This window comes from Pseudophryne corroboree, chromosome 1, assembly GCF_028390025.1.
Source record: "Pseudophryne corroboree isolate aPseCor3 chromosome 1, aPseCor3.hap2, whole genome shotgun sequence".
Classification (NCBI taxonomy): Eukaryota; Metazoa; Chordata; class Amphibia; order Anura; family Myobatrachidae; genus Pseudophryne; species Pseudophryne corroboree.
The window spans coordinates 574,084,519-574,105,925 of record NC_086444.1 but is presented as its reverse complement, the minus strand read 5'-3'; the positions used below and the strand labels follow the sequence as shown (position 1 = coordinate 574,105,925).

At 46.6% G+C, this 21,407-nt stretch overlaps 1 protein-coding gene across 2 annotated transcripts in view; it reads right to left on the bottom strand.

Annotated features, from left to right (window-relative positions):
- RIGI (RNA sensor RIG-I) overlaps positions 1–21,407 on the bottom strand; it is a 289,257-nt gene that overhangs the window by 54,314 nt on the left and 213,536 nt on the right. For both annotated transcript variants that reach the window (XM_063914195.1, XM_063914196.1), the window contains exons 15-16: positions 20,036–20,178; positions 18,956–19,046 (exon numbers count right to left, since the gene is read on the bottom strand). In XM_063914195.1, coding sequence (XP_063770265.1) covers positions 18,956–19,046; positions 20,036–20,178 — 234 coding nt within the window. The remainder of the gene's footprint in view (positions 1–18,955; positions 19,047–20,035; positions 20,179–21,407) is intronic.

The following is a 21,407-nucleotide window of genomic DNA, read 5'->3' as shown; positions in this document are numbered from 1 at the left end:
TCTGCCCAGGGATAGAGGAAAGGGAAGAAGACTGCAGCAGGCAGCCCATTCCCAGGAACAGAAGCCCTCCACCGCTTTTGCCAAGTCCTCAGCATGACGCTGGGGCCGTACAAGCGGACTCAGGTGCGGTGGGGGGGTCGTCTCAAGAGTTTCAGCGCGCAGTGGGCTCACTCGCAAGTGGACCCCTGGATCCTACAAGTAGTATCCCAGGGGTACAGATTGGAAATTCGAGACGTCTCCCCCTCGCAGGTTCCTGAAGTCTGCTTTACCAACGTCTCCCTCCGACAGGGAGGCAGTATTGGAAACAATTCACAAGCTGTATTCCCAGCAGGTGATAATCAAAGTACCCCTCCTACAACAAGGAAAGGGGTATTATTCCACACTATATTGTGGTACTGAAGCCAGACGGCTCAGTGAGACCTATTCTAAATCTGAAATATTTGAACACTTACATACAAAGGTTCAAATCAAGATGGAGTCACTCAGAGCAGTGATAGCGAACCAGGAAGAAGGGGACTATATGGTGTCCCTGGACATCAAGGATGCTTACCTCCATGTCCAAATTTGCCCTTCTCACCAAGGGTACCTCAGGTTCGTGGTACAAAACTGTAACGATCAGTTTCAGACGCTGCCGTTTGGATTGTCCACGGCACCCCGGGTCTTTACCAAGGTAATGGCCGAAATGATGATTCTTCTTCAAAGAAAAGGCGTCTTAATTATCCCTTACTTGGACGATCTCCTGATAAGGGCAAGGTCCAGAGGACAGTTGGAGGTCAGAGTAGCACTATCTCAAGTAGTTCTACGACAGCACGGGTGGATTCTAAATATTCCAAAATCGCAGCTGTCTCCGACGACACGTCTGCTGTTCCTAGGGATGATTCTGGACACAGTCCAGAAAAAGGTGTTTCTCCCGGAGGAGAAAGCCAGGGAGTTATCCGAGCTAGTCAGGAACCTCCTAAAACCAGGAAAAGTGTCAGTGCATCATTGCACAAGGGTCCTGGGAAAAATGGTGGCTTCTTACGAAGCGATTCCATTCGGCAGATTTCACGCAAGAACTTTTCAGTGGGATCTGCTGGAAAAATGGTCCGGATCGCATCTTCAGATGCATCAGCGGATAACCCTGTCTCCAAGGACAAGGGTGTCTCTTCTGTGGTGGCTGCAGAGTGCTCATCTACTAAAGGGCCACAGATTCGGCATTCAGGACTGGGTCCTGGTGACCACGGATGCCAGCCTGAAAGGCTGGGGAGCAGTCACACAAGGAAAAAATTTCCAGGGAGTGTGATCAAGTCTGGAGACTTCTCTCCACATAAATATACTGGAGCTAAGAGACAATGCTCTAAGCTTAGCAAGACCTCTGCTTCAAGGTCAGCCGGTATTGATCCAGTGGGACAACATCACGGCAGTCGCCCACGTAAACAGACAGGGCGGCACAAGAAGCAGGAGGGCAATGACAGAAACTGCAAGGATTCTTCGCTGGGCGGAAAATCATGTGATAGCACTGTCAGCAGTGTTCATTCCGGGAGTGGACAACTGGGAAGCAGACTTCCTCAGCACGACCTCCACCCGGGAGAGTTGGGAAAGACCAAAGGTGGACATGATGGCGTCTTGCCTGAACAAAAAACTGGACAGGTATTGCGCCAGGTCAAGAGACCCTCAGGCAATAGCTGTGGACGTTCTGGTAACACCGGGGGTGTACCAGTCGGTGTATGTGTTCCCTCCTCTGCTTCTCATACCTAAGGTACTGAGAATTATAAGACGTAGAGGAGTAAGAACTATACTCGTGGCTCCGGATTGGCCAAGAAGGACTTGGTACCCGGAACTTCAAGAGATGCTCACAGAGGACTCATGGCCTCTGCCGCTAAGAAGGGACTTGCTTCAGCAAGTACCATGTCTGTTCCAAGACTTCCCGCGGCTGCGTTTGACGGCATGGCGGTTGAACGCCGGATCCTAAGGGAAAAAGGCATTCCGGAAGAGGTCATTCCTACCCTGGTCAAAGCCAGGAAGGAGGTGACCGCACAACATTATCACCACATGTGGCGAAAATATGTTGCGTGGTGTGAGGCCAGGAAGGCCCCACGAAGAAATTTCAACTCGGTCGATTCCTGCATTTCCTGCAAACAGGAGTGTCTATGGGCCTCAAATTGGGGTCCATTAAGGTTCAAATTTTCGGCCCTGTCGATTTTCTTCCAGAAAGAATTGGCTTCAGTTCCTGAAGTCCAGAAGTTTGTCAAGGGAGTACTGCATATACAACCCCTTTTGTGCCTCCAGTGGCACTGTGGGATCTCAACGTAGTTCTGGGATTCCTCAAATCACATTGGTTTAAACCGCTCAAATCTGTGGATTTGAAATATCTCACATGGAAAGTGACCATGATGTTGGCCCTGGCCTCGGCCAGGCGAGTGTCAGAATTGGCGGCTTTGTCTCACAAAAGCCCAGATCTGATTGTCCATTCGGACGGGGCAGAGCTGCGGACTCGTCCCCAGTTTCTCCCTAAGGTGGTGTCAGCGTTTCACCTGAACCAGCTTATTGTGGTACCTGCGGCTACTAGGGACTTGGAGGACTCCAAGTTGCTAGATGTTGTCAGGGCCCTGAAAATATAGGTTTCCAGGACGGCTGGAGTCAGGAAAACTGACTTGCTGTTATCCTGTATGCACCCAACAAACTGGGTGCTCTTGCTTCTAAGCAGACGATTGCTAGTTGGATGTGTAGTACAATTCAGCTTGCACATTCTGTGGCAGGCCTGCCACAGCCAAAATATGTAAATGCCCATTCCACAAGGAAGGTGGGCTCATCTTGGGCGGCTGCCCGAGGGGTCTCGGCTTTACAACTTTACCGAGCTGCTACTTGGTCAGGGGCACACCCTGGCTGAGGAGGACCTGGAGTTCTCTCACTCGGTGCTGCAGAGTCATCCGCACTCTCCCGCCCGTTTGGGAGCTTTGGTATAATCCCCATGGTCCTGACAGAGTCCCCAGCATCCACTTAGGACGTCAGAGAAAATAAGAATTTACTTACCGATAATTCTATTTCTCGTAGTCCGTAGTGGATGCTGGGCGCCCATCCCAAGTGCGGATTGTCTGCAATACTTGTACATAGTTATTGTTACAAAAATTGGGTTATTATTGTTGTGAGCCATCTTTTCAGAGGCTCCGCTGTTATCATGCTGTTAACTGGGTTCAGATCACAGGTTGTACAGTGTGATTGGTGTGGCTGGTATGAGTCTTACCCGGGATTCAAAATCCTTCCTTATTGTGTACGCTCGTCCGGGCACAGTATCCTAACTGAGGCTTGGAGGGGGGTCATAGGGGGAGGAGCCAGTGCACACCACCTGATCCTAAAGCTTTTACTTTTGTGCCCTGTCTCCTGCGGAGCCGCTATCCCCATGGTCCTGACGGAGTCCCCAGCATCCACTACGGACTACGAGAAATAGAATTATCGGTAAGTAAATTCTTATTTTTTTTTTTTTGCCAAGTACGTGGATTACAATAAAAGAACCGGACACTGGATCAGGTGAGTATAATTTTATTTTCAGGTACCCCGGATTCGTCGGCATTGGAGACGTGGCCAGAGTCGGCGTGTCAACATAGGTTAAGTATGTATGTGTCGGCATGTGTGAAATAAAGTTGTATTCTCACGGTGTGCGTGTCCTGTTTTTATTTGGGTATTTTTTTTGCAGTAGAACTACAGGTACCAGCGGGCCCGTTTCCCCCCCGCATGCTGGTACTTGTGGTTCTCCAAGTACCAGCTTGCGGTGGAGGCTTGCTGGGACTTGTAGTTCTTCTGCAAAAAACAATATTCTTTCATTTTTACACATGGCTATCAGCCCCCCATCCGCAGCCCATGGATGGGGGGGACAGCCTCGGGCTTCACCCCTGGCCCTTGGGTGGCTGGGGGGGGGACCCCTTGATTGAAGGGGTCCCCACTCCTCCAGGGTATCCCGGCCAGGTGTGACTAGTTGGGTATTTAATGCCACGGCCGCAGGGCGCTGTATAAAAGTGACCCCCGACTGTGGCATTATCTGTCCAGCTAGTGGAGCCCGGTGCTGGTACAAAAAATACGGGGGACCCCTACTCTTTTTGTCCCCCGTATTTTTTGCACCAGGACCAGGCGCAGAGCGCGGTGCTGGTTGTTAAAATACGGGGGATCCCCTGTCATTTTTCCCCGTATTTTGGCAACCAGAACCGGCTCAAAGAGCCCGAGGCTGGTTATGCTTAGGAGGGGGGTCCCTACGCAATTTTTTTGGGGGGTTTTTTACCGTTTTTTAAACATTTTTAAAAATCTAATCAAAATCCGTCAAATCGGCCGTTTTTCGACAGCGGGACTGTCGAATTCATTTTTTATTGAATATGTCAGATTCCGGCACCCACCTGCCGGAATTCGACGGTCGAATTGTGTCGAATTTAAAAACGGGCGAAAAAGTGCCGCAATTCGCCCGGAATTGCATATACCCCATAGAGAGAGAAGAGAAGAGGACCAAGGACAGAACCTTTGGGTACCCCTACAGTTAGTGGAAGTGAGGGGGAGGTGGAGGTCATGAGAGGATACAGAGAATGAACTGTCAGAAAGGTAGGAGGACAGCCAAGAGAGGGCAGTGTCACGCAGACCAATGGAGTGAAGGATTTGCAGTAGGAGAAGATGGTCCACAGTGTCAAAAGCAGCAGAGAGATCAAGTAGAATAAGTAGAGAGTATTGTCCCTTAGGTTTAGCAACATGGCGGTCATTGCATACTTTTGTAAGGGCAGTTTCAGTGGAGTGGAGAGGACGGAAGCCAGACTGGAATGGGTCAAGCATGAGTGTGAGGAAAGAAAGGAAGTAAGGCAGTTGTAGTTTGGAGGCCAATGGGAAGAGAGAGATGGGTCGGTAGTTGGAGAGAGTGTTTGGATCAAGGGTAGGTTTTTTAAGAATAGGAGAGATGAGTGCATGCTTGAAGGCAGAGGGGACATTGCCTGATGAGAGGGAGAGATGGAGAAGGTGGGAAAGATGAGAACAAGCAGGAGAGAGGTAGCGGAGGAGGCGGGAGGGGATAGGGTCAAGTGGGGAGGTGGTGAGGGTACAGGAACGAATGAGGGCCATGACTTCCTCTCCAGATGCATGGGAGAAAGATGTCAGAGTAGGTGCGAGGGATGGGGAGGGTTGGTAAGGGATGGGAGAAGGCTGGTTACTGATGGTATGGTGTGATGTGATGTCCTGACGTATGGAGTCAATTTTGGATGTGAAGTAAGTGGCAAAGTCAAGAGCAGAGAGTGAGGAAGGGAGACGAGGTGGAGGTGGGCAGAGGAGTGAGTTGAGAGTGGCAAAGAGGCGCCGGGGATTGGAAGACTGGGAGGTTCTTGAAGTATGACTGTTTAGCAAGAGAAAGGGCAGCACTGAAGGATGAGAGCATAAGTTTGAAATGGAGGAAGTCTGCCTTAGAACGTGATTTCCTCCAGTGTCGCTCAGCAGTACGTGAGCATTTTTGCAGATATCTGGTGCATTTGGTGTGCCAGGGTTGAGGTGTTAATTTGCGAGGGTGACTAGTGGTTGGTGGAGCAACAGAGTCAAGAGCAGAAGTAAGGGATGCATTGTATGTGGAAGTGGCTTGTTCAGGGCATGAGAGAGAGAGAATAGGAGAGAGAAGTGAGTCAAACAGGGAGGAAAGGAATGTGGTGTCAATAGCTTCAATGTTACGCTTAGTGATGGTAGCCTTAGGATGGGCAACAGGCAGATCTAGGGCCATATATGTCCCATCAAGCCATTAGAAGATCTCCACTGCATCCTCTGAAGTTAGAGGTCAGGCTAGTGTTTGTTACCCAGGGCAAAGGCTCATCATGCAGATAGCATCAGTGACCGCCATATACTAAAGACAGTATAAGTGACCGCCATATACTACAGACAGCATTAGTGACCGTCATATATTACAGACAGCATCAGTGACCACTGTACACTACAGACAGCATCAGTGACCGTTGTACACTATAGACTGCATCAGTGACTGTAATATACTAGAGGTAACATTAGTGACCGTCATATACTATGGACAGCATCAGTGACTGCCATACACTACAGGCAGCATCAGTGGCCGCCGTACACTACAGGCACCATCAGTGGCCGCCATTTACTAGAAAGCATTAGTGACTGCCATACACTGCAGACAGCATCAGTGACTGCTGTTTACTACACAGACAGCAGTGAATGCCATATATTACAAACAGCATCAGAGACTGCCATATACTGCAGTCCGCATTAGTGACTGCCATATACTACACATAGCATTAGTGAACTCTAGTATAGTATATGTAATAATCTATGTATACTATAGACAGTATTAGTGACCCCTTTATACTACAAACAGCATTAGTGACCGCCATATACTACAGAGTACTCTAATGACCGCCATATAATACAGGCAGCATTAAACTCCTAATTACATCCTTGTCTCATAAAAAAACAATCCAAATTAACCCCATTAAATCATTAACCCTTAGCGCCTCATTTTCTTAGTAATACCTACCATAAATTATATGTAACCACCCCCCTCTTCTCCCCGTACCCTAACTTACCTGTTGGAGAGCTCATCTGCTGAGCCTGACCCTCCCCTATAAGAGCCCTACAGCAGTACCAAGGAAGCAACTGCCTATCAGGCAGGTACCGCCAAGGCTGCTGCTGTCAGTGAGGAGGAGTATGCAGAGCCAGGACAGACAGGGGCCACGTAGCCTATTGCTGCAGAACATGACTCCTGGGAGGCAATTACTGTGTTTTGGCCCAGCCCGCTCTTTGCTCTCTGGCATTGTAGCTAAGGAAGCTGAAACTCCAGATCCCCTGCTGGCACCCCCCTCCTTTTGTCACCCTATATCTGGCCTAAGGGTTTATGCCTAGTACAGGTTTATAGGTTCACTAACAAAATTTGAAATGTGTGTTGTCTTACTTCTATAGTCCTTTATTTCAGAATTGTATAGGGTAAACTACTGTGCTACGGAAAATGCAGAAAATAAGAAGCAGGAAAATGTGTTTGAGTGTGTGATCATGTAAAAAAAACATATACAAATGTTACATAAGGATTCAAGATGAACATCTTTTTCCTTCACATTTCAGAAATATCAGAGGGATGCATAAGAGTTACCTAAAGCAGTGGTTCCCAAACTGTGTGCCATGACACCCAGGGGTGCCTCGGACACTTGCAGAGTGCGATCATACGTGCAAGAGGTACACAGGTACAAGTGTGAGCCAATGACTGTGTATACAAGTCAGATAAGGTTTAGCTTGTATTAGGATCTGCCTTGTGTTTACCTGACAAAAACATGGGCTCATGTTAAAATTAAATGTCACTACTGTATCTTGTGCAGACTCTTCCCCTTGCTGATATTGCTTGGGGGTATCACAGTATATGGATGCTCATCAGCAGTACAATTCCTGATGTCACTGAAGATATATACACACAGGGATCAAATCCCCTTTTTATATCCCATTCTTACACACAATACCACAGGGGCTAAATCCGCCCTGGGTTCCCTTAACCAATGAAACCATCTCACAAAATATAAATAAATACATCTTACATTTCACAGGAACTGGAAATTAGCATTCCCCTTTGATATATTTTATCACACAGAGTCTATTTAGTTTAGGCAGCAATAGTACTAGCATTTGGCTTCCTCATATATGCAGGAAATCAATGAAAACAAACTACAGGTTGAGTATCCCATATCCAAATATTCCGAAATACGGAATATTCCGAAATACGGACTTTTTTGAGTGAGAGTGAGATAGTGAAAACTTTGTTTTCTGATGGCTCAATGTACACAAACTATGTTTAATACACAAAGTTAATAAAAATATTGTATTAAATGACCTTCAGGCTGTGTGTATAAGGTGTATATGAAACATAATGAATTGTGTGAATGTACACACACTTTGTTTGATGCATAAACTTATAAAAAATATTGGCTAAAATGACCTTCAGGCTGTGTGTATAAGGTGTATATGAAACAAATGCATTCTGTGCTTAGATTTAGGTCCCATCACCATGATATCTCATTATGGTATGCAATTATTCAAAACTACGGAAAAATCACATATCCAAAATACCTCCGGTCCCAAGCATTTTGGATAAGGGATACTCAACCTGTATTTGTTTTTCCTCAAACCTGCTGGTCACGTTACACATAGACATACAGAATACTCCATTTTGTGCATTTCAAAGAAAGTGCTGTAAACAAAAGGCTTGATAAAGTGGACGGATAATCAGCTACTAACTGTAATTTTTCAAACACAGCCTGTAACATGGCAGTTAGGAGCTGATTGGCTGGTATTTTATCTCTGTCCACTTTATCTCCATCCAAGGCTTAGTAAATAAACCCCTATGTCACACAAGATGGCAACTGTTTAGAAAATAAAATACTGAATAAATAACAGACGTATATAGTCCACATATTCATTTCAAACATGCACTTCTACCACAGTGCATAGTTCTAAAGTATACAACATGTTATCACATACACATTTACAGTACATGGCGCCTAACATCGATAGGTCCTTTCAAAGATGGCACATTGGTTAACCAAAGCGGGCATGGCTTGTGGACGACCAACGCGTTTCGGCCTATTTCCAGCCCTTTGTCTAGGATACCTCCCCTGATCCGGGGTCTCTTATTTATAGTAAAAAGTGATCTTTAATTAGTTTCAATTAAAAATTAATTAACTCCAAATAGGTTAAATTAACGGGGAAAACAATGTAATCCCTTTATAAAAATTTATAGAAATTATAAAACAGGTATTGCAAGAAAAAAGGAGTGTATTTTAAATGTGTTAAATATAAATTAAGAAGAATATTAAAAATATTAGTTTAAAAAAGGGGTAATTAATGACATAATGATTATGAACCATATTTGTTATAAAAAGGCGTTGAGGTCAAAATCCCTAGGTAGTTCTTTTGCGCCAAGTTACACAAATCTATTTGTGGCGAAATGGGAGGAAGAAAACATTTGGCAACACAATCCCTTTGAGGAGCATATTCTATACTGGAGGCGATATATAGATGACCTGCTGTTTATTTGGACAGGACCAGAAGAACTACTACAGGAATTCTTAAACTATCTGAACAACAACAGCTATGGCTTTGATTTCATTTCTCACACAAGCAAAGAAAAAATCACATATCTGGATCTAGAAATATTCATCACGGACAATACCATACACACAAGAACTCACACAAAAGAAGTAAGTGGGAATAACACACTACCAAGAACCAGCAATCCTCATCATAACTGGCTAAAAAGTATAACTGGAGGCCAATTCCGTAGACTCAAAAGAAACTGCTCTGAGAATGACACTTTTTTACAACGAAGTAAAGAAATGAAAAATAAGTTCATACAGAGAGGTTATAAAGAAGAAATATTACAATCAGAAATCGACACAATAGCCTCATTGGATAGAACAGATTTGATACAATATAAAAGAAGAAGTGAACAAAAGAATCAAAATGTTACATTCATCACACAATTTAACAGCCAACACCATGTACTTGAATCCATTTTAACAAAACACTGGCACATCTTACACCTGGACAAACAATAAAAAAAATGTATTGAAGATAAACCAAAAATTATTTACAAAAAAGCACAGAGCCTGAGACAAGAACTGGTGAGAAGTTACATTCCGATAAAAAAAGAAAAACTTCAAGAAAAGTATGGACATTTTAACTGTTTGAACTGTTTACCTTGCAAAATAACAAGAAGAAAAGGTACACAGCCAACAACAGAATTTTGCTCTAAAGTCACAAAGAAAGTGTATAAAATTAAAGAAAAAATTACATGTGACACAGAAGGTGTTATATATTTGCTGGAATGCCCTTGTGGCTTCCAGTACGTTGGACAAACAAAAAGAAAACTTAAAACCAGAGTCACAGAACATATTTTTAATATAAGAAAAAGGCTCCAAACACACAGCCTCTCTAAGCACTTTTTAGAAGTTCATAACAAAAACCCTACAGATTTAACATTTATTGGAATACAGAAAATAAATCAACATTGGAGAGGGGGCGATTTCTGCAAGGAACTTCGGAGAAAGGAAACAAAATGGATCTTTTTTCTACAAACATTACAACCCAATGGGCTAAATATTGAGTTTGACCTCAACGCCTTTTGTGCCTGCAGGCCAATCTAGCACCGGCGATAGCGACGCGCGGGGCCGCGCATAGCTATCACTGTAGGGGGTACACATGGAGAGATCCGTGCTTAATTTATAAGCAATCTAGTCAGATTGCTTAGAATTTAAGCACAGATCTCTCCGTGTGTACCCCCCTTAACAGTATTAACAGTTTAATACCTGTACTTGATTGTGGTTTGCTATATATTTTGTGAAGGCAAACAAATCCTATTTTGTATTTCCCCTTTGTATTTCACTAATGAAAATACTATTGTAGGATTTTACCTATTTTTATAAAAAAATGACTATGTTTGGTTGTAGGGTTCACTAATCAGTACAATGCCAGTCTGCATGTGTCTGTCTCACAATTTTATTACATCTTCCCAGAGCTCTCGTCTTTCTTATTCATCATGTGTTAACATTGCAAGTTGATGTGTTTTGAGGCAATTCTATTTAGTGGAATGTTATGATCTCATAGGGGAAGGGTATAATGTCGCTAATCGAGTCTGGACATCGGAGAGCTAAACATTTAAGAGAACAAGTAATGAGGTAGCAAACTAGGGACATGCAGGCAGGGGAGGCAGTGCCTCGCCTATCATAATGTTTAATATAATACAAAGAAGATATTTATAACACATGTTCTGTGTCTTAAATATCTTCTTTGTATTTTTCCAAGCCTATTTGATGTGAAAAAAGAGCCAATTGTGGATGGGAGGCAGCGAGAGATCTGCCTCTCACTGACAATGATAAAGTGACTGAAGTTGGAGGCGGACAGGGGGCGGGGCCAAGCTGCGGGCACAAAAAGCCCATTCAAAAAATCATGAGAAGCGGCACCAGCAAACCTGCCTCAGTGACAGGGGACGTGCCTTCAGCCCACATGAAAGCACGCCCCTGTCAGTCAGGCAGACATGATTGGACAGCACTGATCTGTCTCTCTCTCCCTGCCCAGCATCACCGGCTCTCTCCCTACCCAGCGTCACAGGCTCTCTCCCTGCCCAGCGTCACCGGCTCTCTCCCTGCCCAGCGTCACCGGCTCTCTCCCTGCCCAGCATCACCGGCTCTCTCCCTGCCCAGCGTATTGATACCTGACTACCCCCCTCCCGCCAGTGCTTGCAGCCGCCGTGTACCAATATCCCGACCCCCCCCCCCCCCACACACACACACACACACCTTTACCGGAGCTTGCAGACATGGGAACATATACCTGTGTGCGCACGGGGGGCGCCTGGAACGGACAGGCACCCCTGATGTCCGGCACCCACCACTGACACACGCTGGAAGCCGACTACCACCCCCTCCCCGCCGCCTCCATTTAGGACTGCATTACTGCCTGGCTGCCGGCCACCTGGGATAATCACCGTTGCCCCACATCGATGTACTGCACGATCGCAGGGGAAGTTTGGTCTGCCGGTACTCCGGGACTGTTTGCTGGCAGGCCGGTGCCCCTTGGTTGCCGTGCTCCCCCGCAATATGGATCTAGCATCTACCCTAACTGCAACTGCCGCTGCTCTAGCCTGAGCCACCGTGGGTTGCTATGAGGTGTATGTACAGTATGCTGGTGGAGTCCGCTGGGGAAGCATTACGTTCCGACACAGAAGCAGCAGGCAGTGCAGAAGAGCAGCTGTGCCTGGCGTACGGGCAGGTGCTGAGTGTGCAGGGGATGATCTGGATGTCAGATAGATGGCACCCATCATGATACTCCCGTCCAATGTGGCTCGGCTGGTGCTGGGTGAGTGTGTACCCTGGGGAGGCATGGGAGGGCATAAAGTATAATATACATGTCTTTACTGTGAAGCCCATATGGCACTGTATATAATAATAGTAGCTGCCGGCACTCAGGGGGCTATTTACTAAGCCTTAGATGGAGATAAAGTCAACGAATCGGCTCCTAACTGCCATGACACAGGCTGGGTTTGAAAAAATAAGAATTTACTTACCGATAATTCTATTTCTCGTAGTCTGTAGTGGATGCTGGGGACTCCGTAAGGACCATGGGGAATAGCGGCTCCGCAGGAGACTGGGCACATCTAAAGAAAGCTTTAGGACTAACTGGTGTGCACTGGCTCCTCCCCCTATGACCCTCCTCCAAGCCTCAGTTAGGAAACTGTGCCCGGACGAGCGTACACAATAAGGAAGGATTTTGAATCCCGGGTAAGACTCATACCAGCCACACCAATCACACCGTATAACTTGTGATCTGAACCCAGTTAACAGTATGATAACAGAGGAGCCTCTGAAAAGATGGCTCCCAACAATAATAACCCGATTTTTGTTAACAATAACTATGTACAAGTATTGCAGACAATCCGCACTTGGGATGGGCACCCAGCATCCACTATGGACTACGAGAAATAGAATTATCGGTAAGTAAATTCTTATTTTCTCTAACGTCCTAAGTGGATGCTGGGGACTCCGTAAGGACCATGGGGATTATACCAAAGCTCCCAAACGGGCGGGAGAGTGCGGATGACTCTGCAGCACCGAATGAGAGAACTCCAGGTCCTCCTCAGCCAGGGTATCAAATTTGTAGAATTTAGCAAACGTGTTTGTCCCTGACCAAGTAGCTGCTCGGCAAAGTTGTAAAGCCGAGACCCCTCGGGCAGCCGCCCAAGATGAGCCCACTTTCCTTGTGGAACGGGCTTTTACAGATTTTAGCTGTGGCAGGCCTGCCACAGAATGTGCAAGCTGAATTGTACTACAAATCCAACGAGCAATAGTCTGCTTAGAAGCAGGAGCACCCAGCATGTTGGGTGCATACAGGATAAACAGCGAGTCAGATTTCCTGACTCCAGCCGTCCTGGAACATATTTTCAGGGCCCTGACAACATCCAGCAACTTGGATTCCTCCAAGTCCCTAGTAGCCGCAGGCACCACAATAGGTTGGTGCAGGTGAAAACGCTGGAACCACCTTAGGGAGAAACTGAGGACGAGTCCTCAATTCCGCCCTGTCCGAATGGAAAATCAGATAAGGGCTTTTACAGGATAAAGCCGCCAATCCTGACACGTGCCTGGCCCAGGCCAGGGCCAACAGCATGACCACTTTCCATGTGAGATATTTTAACTCCACAGATTTAAGTGGTTCAAACCAATGTGACTTTTGGAACCCAAACTACATTGAGATCCCAAATTGCCACTGGAGGCACAAAAGGAGGCTGTATATGCAGTACCCCTTTTACAAACGTCTAAACTTCAGGGACTGAAGCTAGTTCTTTTTTGGAAGAAAATTGACAGGGCCGAAATCTGAACCTTAATGGACCCCAATTTCAGGCCCATAGACACTCCTGTTTGCAGGAAATGTAGGAATCGACCCAGTTGAATTTACTCCGTCGGGCCTTACTGGCCTCGCACTACGCAACATATTTTCGCCAATTGCGGTGATAATGTTTTTGCGGTTACATCCTTCCTGGCTTTTGATCAGGATAGGGATGACTTCATCCGGAATGCCTTTTTTCCTTCAGGATCCGGTGTTCAACCGCCATGCCGTCAAACGCAGCCGCGGTAAGTCTTGGAACAGACAGGGTCCTTGCTGGAGCAGGTCCCTTCTTAGAGGTAGAGGCCACGGATCCTCCGTGAGCCTCTCTTGAAGTTCCGGTTACCAAGTCCTTTTTGGCCCATCCGGAGCCACGAATATAGTGCTTACTCCTCTCCATCTTATCAATCTCAGTACCTTGGGTATGAGAGGCAGAGGAGGGAACACATACACTGACTGGTACACCCACGGTGTTACCAGAGCGTCTACAACTATTGCCTGAGGGTCTCTTGACCTGGCGCAATACCTGTCGAGTTTTTTAATCATGTGGACGACTTCTGGGTGAAGTCCCCACTCTCCCGGGTGGAGGTCGTGCTGAGGAAGTCTGCTTCCCAGTTGTCCACTCCCGGAATGAATACTGTTGACAGTGCTATTACATGATTTTCCGCCCAGCGGAGAATCCTTGCAGCTTCTGCCATTGCCCTCCTGCTTCTTGTGCCACCCTGTCTGTTTACGTGGGTGACTGCCATGATGTTGTCCGACTGGATCAACACCGGCTGACCTTGAAGCAGAGGTCTCGCTAAGCTTAGAGCATTGTAAATGGCCCTTAGCTTCAGGATATTTATGTGAAGTGATGTATCCAGGCTTGACCCTAAGCCCTGGATATTCCTTCCCTGTGTGACTGCTCCCCAGCCTCGCAGGCTGGCATCCGTGGTCACCAGGACCCAGTCCTGAATGCCGAATCTGCGGCCCTCTAGAAGATGAGCACTCTGCAACCACCACAGGATGGATACCCTTGTCCTTGGTGACAGGGTTATCCGCTAATGCATCTGAAGATGCGACCCGGACCATTTGTCCAGTAGGTTCCACTGGAAAGTTCTTGCGTGGAATCTAACGAATGGGATTGCTTCGTAGGAAGCCACCATTTTTTCCCAGAATCCTTGTGCATTGATGCACTGAGACTTGGTTCGGTTTTAGGAGGTTCCTGATTAGCTCGGATAACTCCCTGGCTTTCTCTTCCGGGAGAAACACCTTTTTTCTGGACTGTGTCCAGGATCATCCCTAGGAAACAGAAGACAAGTCGTCGGAACCAGCTGCGATTTTGGAATATTGAGAACCCAATCGTGCTGCCGCAACACTACCTGAGATAGTGCTACACCGACCTCCAACTGTTCCCTGGATCTTACCCTTATCAGGGAATCGTCCAAGTAAGGGATAACTAAAATTTTCTTCCTTCGAAGGGATATCATTTCGTCCATTACCTTGGTAAAGACCCGGGGTGCCGTGGACCATCCCTACGGCAGCGTCTGAACTGATAGTGACAGTTCTGTACCATAACCTGAGGTACCCTTGGTGAGAAGGGTAAATTTTGATATGAAGGTAAGCATCCTTGATGTCCCGAGACATCATGTAGTCCCCTTCTTCCAGGTTCGCAATCACTGCTCTGAGTGACTCAATCTTGAATTTGAACCTCTGTATGTAAGTGTTCAAAGATTTTAGATTTTAGAATCGGTCTCACCGAGCCGTCTGGCTTCGGTACCACAATAGTGTGGAATAATACCCCGTTCCCTGTTGCAGGAGGGGTACCTTGATTATCACCTGCTGGGAATACAGCTTGTGAATGGCTTCCAAAACTGGCTCCCTGTCAGAGGGAGACGTCGGTAAAGCCGACTTTTGGAAACGGCGAGGGGGAGACGTCTCGAATTCCAATATGTACCCCTGAGATATTACCTGAAGGATCCAGGGGTCTACTTGCGAGTAAGCCCACTGCGCACTGAAATTCATTGAGAACGGGCCCCCACCGTGCCTGAGCTTGTAAAGCCCTAGCGTCATACTGAGGGCTTGGCAGAGGCGGGAAAGGGTTTCTGTTCCTGGGAACTGGCTGATCTCTGCAGCCTTTTTCCTCTCCCTCTGTCACGAGCAGAAAAGAGGAACCTTTTGTCCGCTTGCCAACAAAGGACTGCGCCTGATAATACGGCGTCTTATTTGAGAGGCGACCTGGGTACAAACGTGGATTTCCCAGCTGTTGCCGTGGCCACCAGGTCTAAAAGACCGACCCCAAATGTCCCCTTTCAAAGGCAATACTTCCAAATGCCGTTTGGAATCCGCATCACCTGACCATTTTACTGGTAGAATTGGACAACGCACTTATACTTGATGCCAGTCGGCAATTATTCCGCTGTGCATCATGCATATATAGAAATGCATCTTTTAAATGCTCTATAGGCAATAATAAACTATCCTTATCTAGGATATCAATATTTCCAGTCAGGGAATCCGACCATGCCAACCCAGCACTGCACCTCCAGGCTGAGGCGATAGCTGGTCGCAGTATAACACCAGTATGTGTGTAAATACCTTTTTTTGGATACCCTCCTGCTTTCTATCAGCAGGATCCTTAAGGGCGGCCATCTCATGAGAGGGTAGAGCCCTTGTTCTTACAAGCGTGTGAGCGCCTTATCCCCCCTAGGGGGTGTTTCCCAACGCATCCTAACCTCTGGCGGGAAAGGGTGTGCAGCCAATACTTTTTAAGAAATGATTAATTGTTATCGGGGGGAAACCCACGCATCATCACACACCTCATTTTATTTCTCAGATTCAGGAAAACTACAGGTAGTTTTTCCCTCACCGAACATAATACCCCTTTTTTTGGTGGTACTCGTATTATCAGAAATGTATAAAAACATTTTCCCTTGTCTCAATCATGTAACGTGTGGCCCTACTGGAAATCACGGTTGTCTCTTCACCGTCGACACAGGAGTCAGTATCCGTGTCGGCGTCTGTATCTGCCATCTGAGGTAACGGCCGCTTTAGAGCCCCTGACGGCCTATGAGACGTCTGGACAGGCACAAGCTGAGTAGCCGGCTGTCTCATGTCAACCACTGTTTTTTTATATAGAGCTGACACTGTCACGTAATTTTCAACAGTACATCCACTCAGGTGTCGACCCCCTAGGGGGTGACATCACTGTTACAGACACTCTGCTCCGTCTCCACATCATTTTTCTCCTCATACATGTCGACACAAACGTACCGACACACAGCACACACACAGGGAATGCTCTGATAGAGGACAGGACCCCACTAGCCCTTTGGGGAGACAGAGGGAGAGTATGCCAGCACACACCAGAGCGCTATATATATACAGGGATAACCTTATATAAGTGTTTTTCCCCTTATAGCTGCTGTATGTTTTAATACTGCGCCTAATTAGTGCCCCCCTCTCTTTTTTTTAACCCTTTCTGTCTGCAGGGAAGAGCCAGGGAGCTTCCCTCCAACTGAGTTGTGAGGGAAAATGGCGCCAGTGTGCTGAGGAGATAGGCTCCGCCCCCTTTTCGGCGGCCTTATCTCCCGGTTTTTTGTATATTCTGGCAGGGGTTAAATGCATCCATATAGCCCAGGAGCTATATGTGATGCATTTTTTGCCATGTAAGGTATTTCTGTCATGTTTTATTGCGTCTCAGGGCGCCCCCCCCCAGCGCCCTGCACCCTCAGTGACCGGAGTATGAAGTGTGCTGAGAGCAATGGCGCACAGCTGCAGTGCTGTGCGCTACCTTATTGAAGACAGGAACGTCTTCTGCCGCCGATTTTTCCGGACCTCTTCGCTCTTCTGGCTCTGTAAGGGGGCCGGCGGCGCGGCTCCGGGACCCATCCAGGCTGGACCTGTGATCGTCCCTCTGGAGCTAATGTCCAGTAGCCAAGAAGCCCAATCCACTCTGCACGCAGGTGAGTTCGCTTCTTCTCCCCTTAGTCCCTCGATGCAGTGAGCCTGTTGCCAGCAGGTCTCACTGAAAATAACAAACCTAAACTAAAACTTTCACTAAGAAGCTCAGGAGAGCCCCTAGTGTGCACCCTTCTCGTCGGGCACAGAAATCTAACTGAGGCTTGGAGGAGGGTCATAGGGGGAGGAGCCAGTGCACACCAGTTAGTCCTAAAGCTTTCTTTAGATGTGCCCAGTCTCCTGCGGAGCCGCTATTCCCCATGGTCCTTACGGAGTCCCCAGCATCCACTTAGGACGTTAGAGAAATGACAGTTAGGAGCTGATTGGCTGTTACTTTATCTCCGTTGACTTTATATCCATCCAAGGCTTAGTAAATTGACCCCTTAGTGTTGTTGTTGTTATTGGCAGTTGTAGTAGTAGTAGTAGGCATAGAGAGAGTCACTGCTATTATACAGTATATTGTATTACATTCTACTAGTATATTGGTTCAGGGGTCTCTACTCTACCAGCTCCCACCCCCACAAATACACCTCCATCCATACACTTGCCCAGGCTGCCATTACCCTTCTCTCTTCGCGGACACCCGAAAATGGACCATGGCTTAATAAAAAAGGGGGCTTAGCTTTGCGGGATCCCTGTTACGTTACGTCACTCAAGGGGGTGTCCAGCATCTCCAGAGAGGCTGGCTGCCCCCAGAGGCTAGGCTGGTGTAGTGACGGCTCTATCTGTGACAGGAGTCGAGTGCTGCAGGAGATTATCCTGGCTCCTGTCACTGTAGAAGAGCCAGCACTTTGGTGTCACCCATTCTGAGGGTGACAGCCTTGGTGCGGGCCGCACCCCCTGCACCTGGGTTGTGATGCCACTGGGTAAGGTGCATATGGAATAGAAATGAATGCCAATAGGTGGTGCTAGACACGCCCCTCCGACGGTGCACCCTCTAATAAAATGTGCTGCGCACGCCTATGCCTGCCCCCACCCCCTCCTGGAGCTTGCTGCCGAGGGTACTTATAACCCCCCCCACCACCTGGAGCTTGCAGCTGCAGGAACTGGTGCCTGATTCCACCCCAATACCCCAGGAGTTTGAAGCCAAGGGTACTTATACCTGCCCTGTACCACTCCTGGAGCTTGCAGCCACAGGTACTTGTGCCTGATTCCCCATCCCCATCGGAGCTTGCAATTGCTGGCAGCAGGAATCACCCTTCCCTTGAGCTTCCTCCCTCATTCCCCGTAACTTACAGCTGCGGACTAGGAGTCAGTGAGGGCCAGAGGGATTGGGGTAAGTGAATGCTGGAGGCGGGGTTGGGGTCAACAAGCGCATAACCCCCACCCCCTCCCCACCTTTACACCCCCATGTGTGCCTCTCCAGCTACAGACTTCACCGCACGTCACTGTAGCAAACATGTTTGCTCGTAGTCGGAAAAGTGCATGGCATAAAAGTGTCTACAATATAATTTCCCTTCTGCTGGACGTATCTGAGGAAATACATATTTTGAGAATGGAGTGCCTTTAAAAGTTGTCCCTGGTTGCTTCAAAACTAGAAATGGCCCTGAGTTTCATTATGTTTTAGTAAATGATCTTTCAGTGTATTGACACAATAGGACTCTTTTTACATTACTTCTTCAGTTTATTTTGCCTTTATTTCTTTTACCTGTGTTTTCTTGTCTCTTATTCCTTCCAATCAGCATTTCTGGCTTCAAGAAGCTCAATGCTTTTGACTCTTCAATCCACTTCTTTAGGGCCTGCACATTGAAGACATTGTTACAGCAAATAAACAACAACACAAGAACACAACAGTAAATGACATACAACATGGGTCTTTTCAATTCTAACTGTTATACAACAGGGATTATTAAAATATTAAAGCAATATAACTAACCACACAAAGAGGGATATGTAGTAGGTTCCAGAATTAAGGAATTGATGTAATTTCAGTGAGTTTGTCTCTAAATTTAAAGCAGCAATCAGTTATAGGCTGGTTATGCCTTAGAACTGACCGCCTTTTTACATTTAGCAGCAAACTTGCCCAAATCACACCGGTTGTGTAATTACAGAACCAGTCCCCAACATAGTTGCATCAGCAGATGACACTGACATAAGTATCAGGGTGGCAGAAGCCATGGGATTAGGTCCCGTTGAATATGTTTAAGTAAGAGAAGGATAAGCACATGAGGGATGAAGGCCCTGCTCATGAGAGTTTACATTCTAAAGTACTATATATACATATATACACACACACATACAGTATATCTATAAACACATTAGACAGAGCATTAAAACCACTGACAGTTGAAGTGAGTAACACTGATTATATATCTTATTACAACGGCACCTGTCAAGGGATGGGATACATTAGGCAGCAAGTGAGCAGTCAGTACTTGAAGTTGATGTGCTGGAACTTGGAAGTAGGATAAATGAGCAAGCATAAAGATCTGATCAGTGCCAAATTTTGACAGCTAGACAACTGGGTCAGAGCAGATCTTATGGGGTGTTCCTGATATGCAGTAGTTAGCACCTACCAAAAGTGATCCAATGACAGACAACCGGTGAACTCGCGACAGAGTCATAGGTGCCCACAGCTCATTGATACACGTGGGGAGCGAAGGCTATTAAATGAACATCACATTTGCTATAGGTCATAGAACTATCTTATTTAATGTAAGAAAAGCCATGTATGTGTAGTAAATCTGAAAGACGTCATGCACCAAGCATGCCACACACAAATTCTCACCGCCACTAATGCTCTGGTCTTCACAAAGAGCAGTGTGCGCGTCTCCGGAGTGCTATGGTAGAACTCTCCTAAAATAAACTCTAGCTCTTCTAGCTTTGGATTTTCATTGTCTTCTGCAATTTTCACCAATAATGGCAAATTGTCTGCAAGAATGAAAAATCAATAATTTAATCAATCAACTAAGTTCTATGGCTACTGTTGTATAGGAAGACGTCTACACTGCTTACAGTTTATCTAGGGTCCTGTCAACACAGGGAGAATATGAATAACATTCCACAAAGAAGTAATACAACATGGAGTAAAACGGTAGGAGCACTGTCGTTCCTTTCACAGAATTGCACACCTACAGTTTATAGCTGATTGTGAGCAGGTGAGATGATTATCTCATGTCTACATCCCACCTGGTCCTATTCAGCCAGTTCAAGGACTGTAAAGTCAAAATGCATCTCTTAAGCTGGGGCCACACATAGCGGTTTAGCAGGATGCAGCAGAACAGGACCTGTTTGGCAGGATACACCTTCTTGGGTTCACACATGAGGCCACACATTGCGTTTTAGCAGGATGCAGTCGAACAGGACCTGTAGTTACACCTGAACCAAAGACTGCCCGCTTTCAATACTGCAAGCTTCCGGAAGGTGGGTTTGCGGTTCTACCATACTGTGTACACACATACATTCAAATGTATGTGTTGTACTTGTCATCCGGCCGTCCTGTCATCCGGTGGGTGCGGTTCAGCAGGATATGTGTGGACGGCCACATAGAATACCAGGTGCAGGCTCCTTCTTGCCAAGAGGGACCCACTAAACCGCTGTGTGTGGCCCAAGCCTTAGTGATAGGGATAAATCAGTTTCATATACCGTCCATCATTTGTGCTGTAAATGGACATGCCATATTTGTTTGAGAGGCTAATCTGATTCTACATATAAAAAAAAAAAATCTGGCTACATACGTACACAATAAATATACAAGGTTATGGAACAGGCAATGTGATTATGTATTAATACCTTTTGCGATACACTGTTTTATATATTATATGTTGCACACCTATGGTCTTGGATAAACATACATGCACATACATACAGTACACAATAAATACACAGTTACACCCTATCCTTTAATACAGGGGTGGGGAACCTTTTTTCTACCAAGGGCTATTTGGATATTTATAAAATCCTTCGGGGGCCATACAAAACTTATCAACTTAAAAATTAGCCTGCCCCCCAGTAGTTATGCCCCCAGTAGTCATGCCCCCTGTAGATATGCCCACCAGTAGGTTTTCCCCTCTGTAGTTATGCCCCCAGTATGTTTTTCCCTCTGTAGATATGCCCCAGCAGATATGCCCCATAGTAGTGCCGCTTGGAGGGGGTGACAA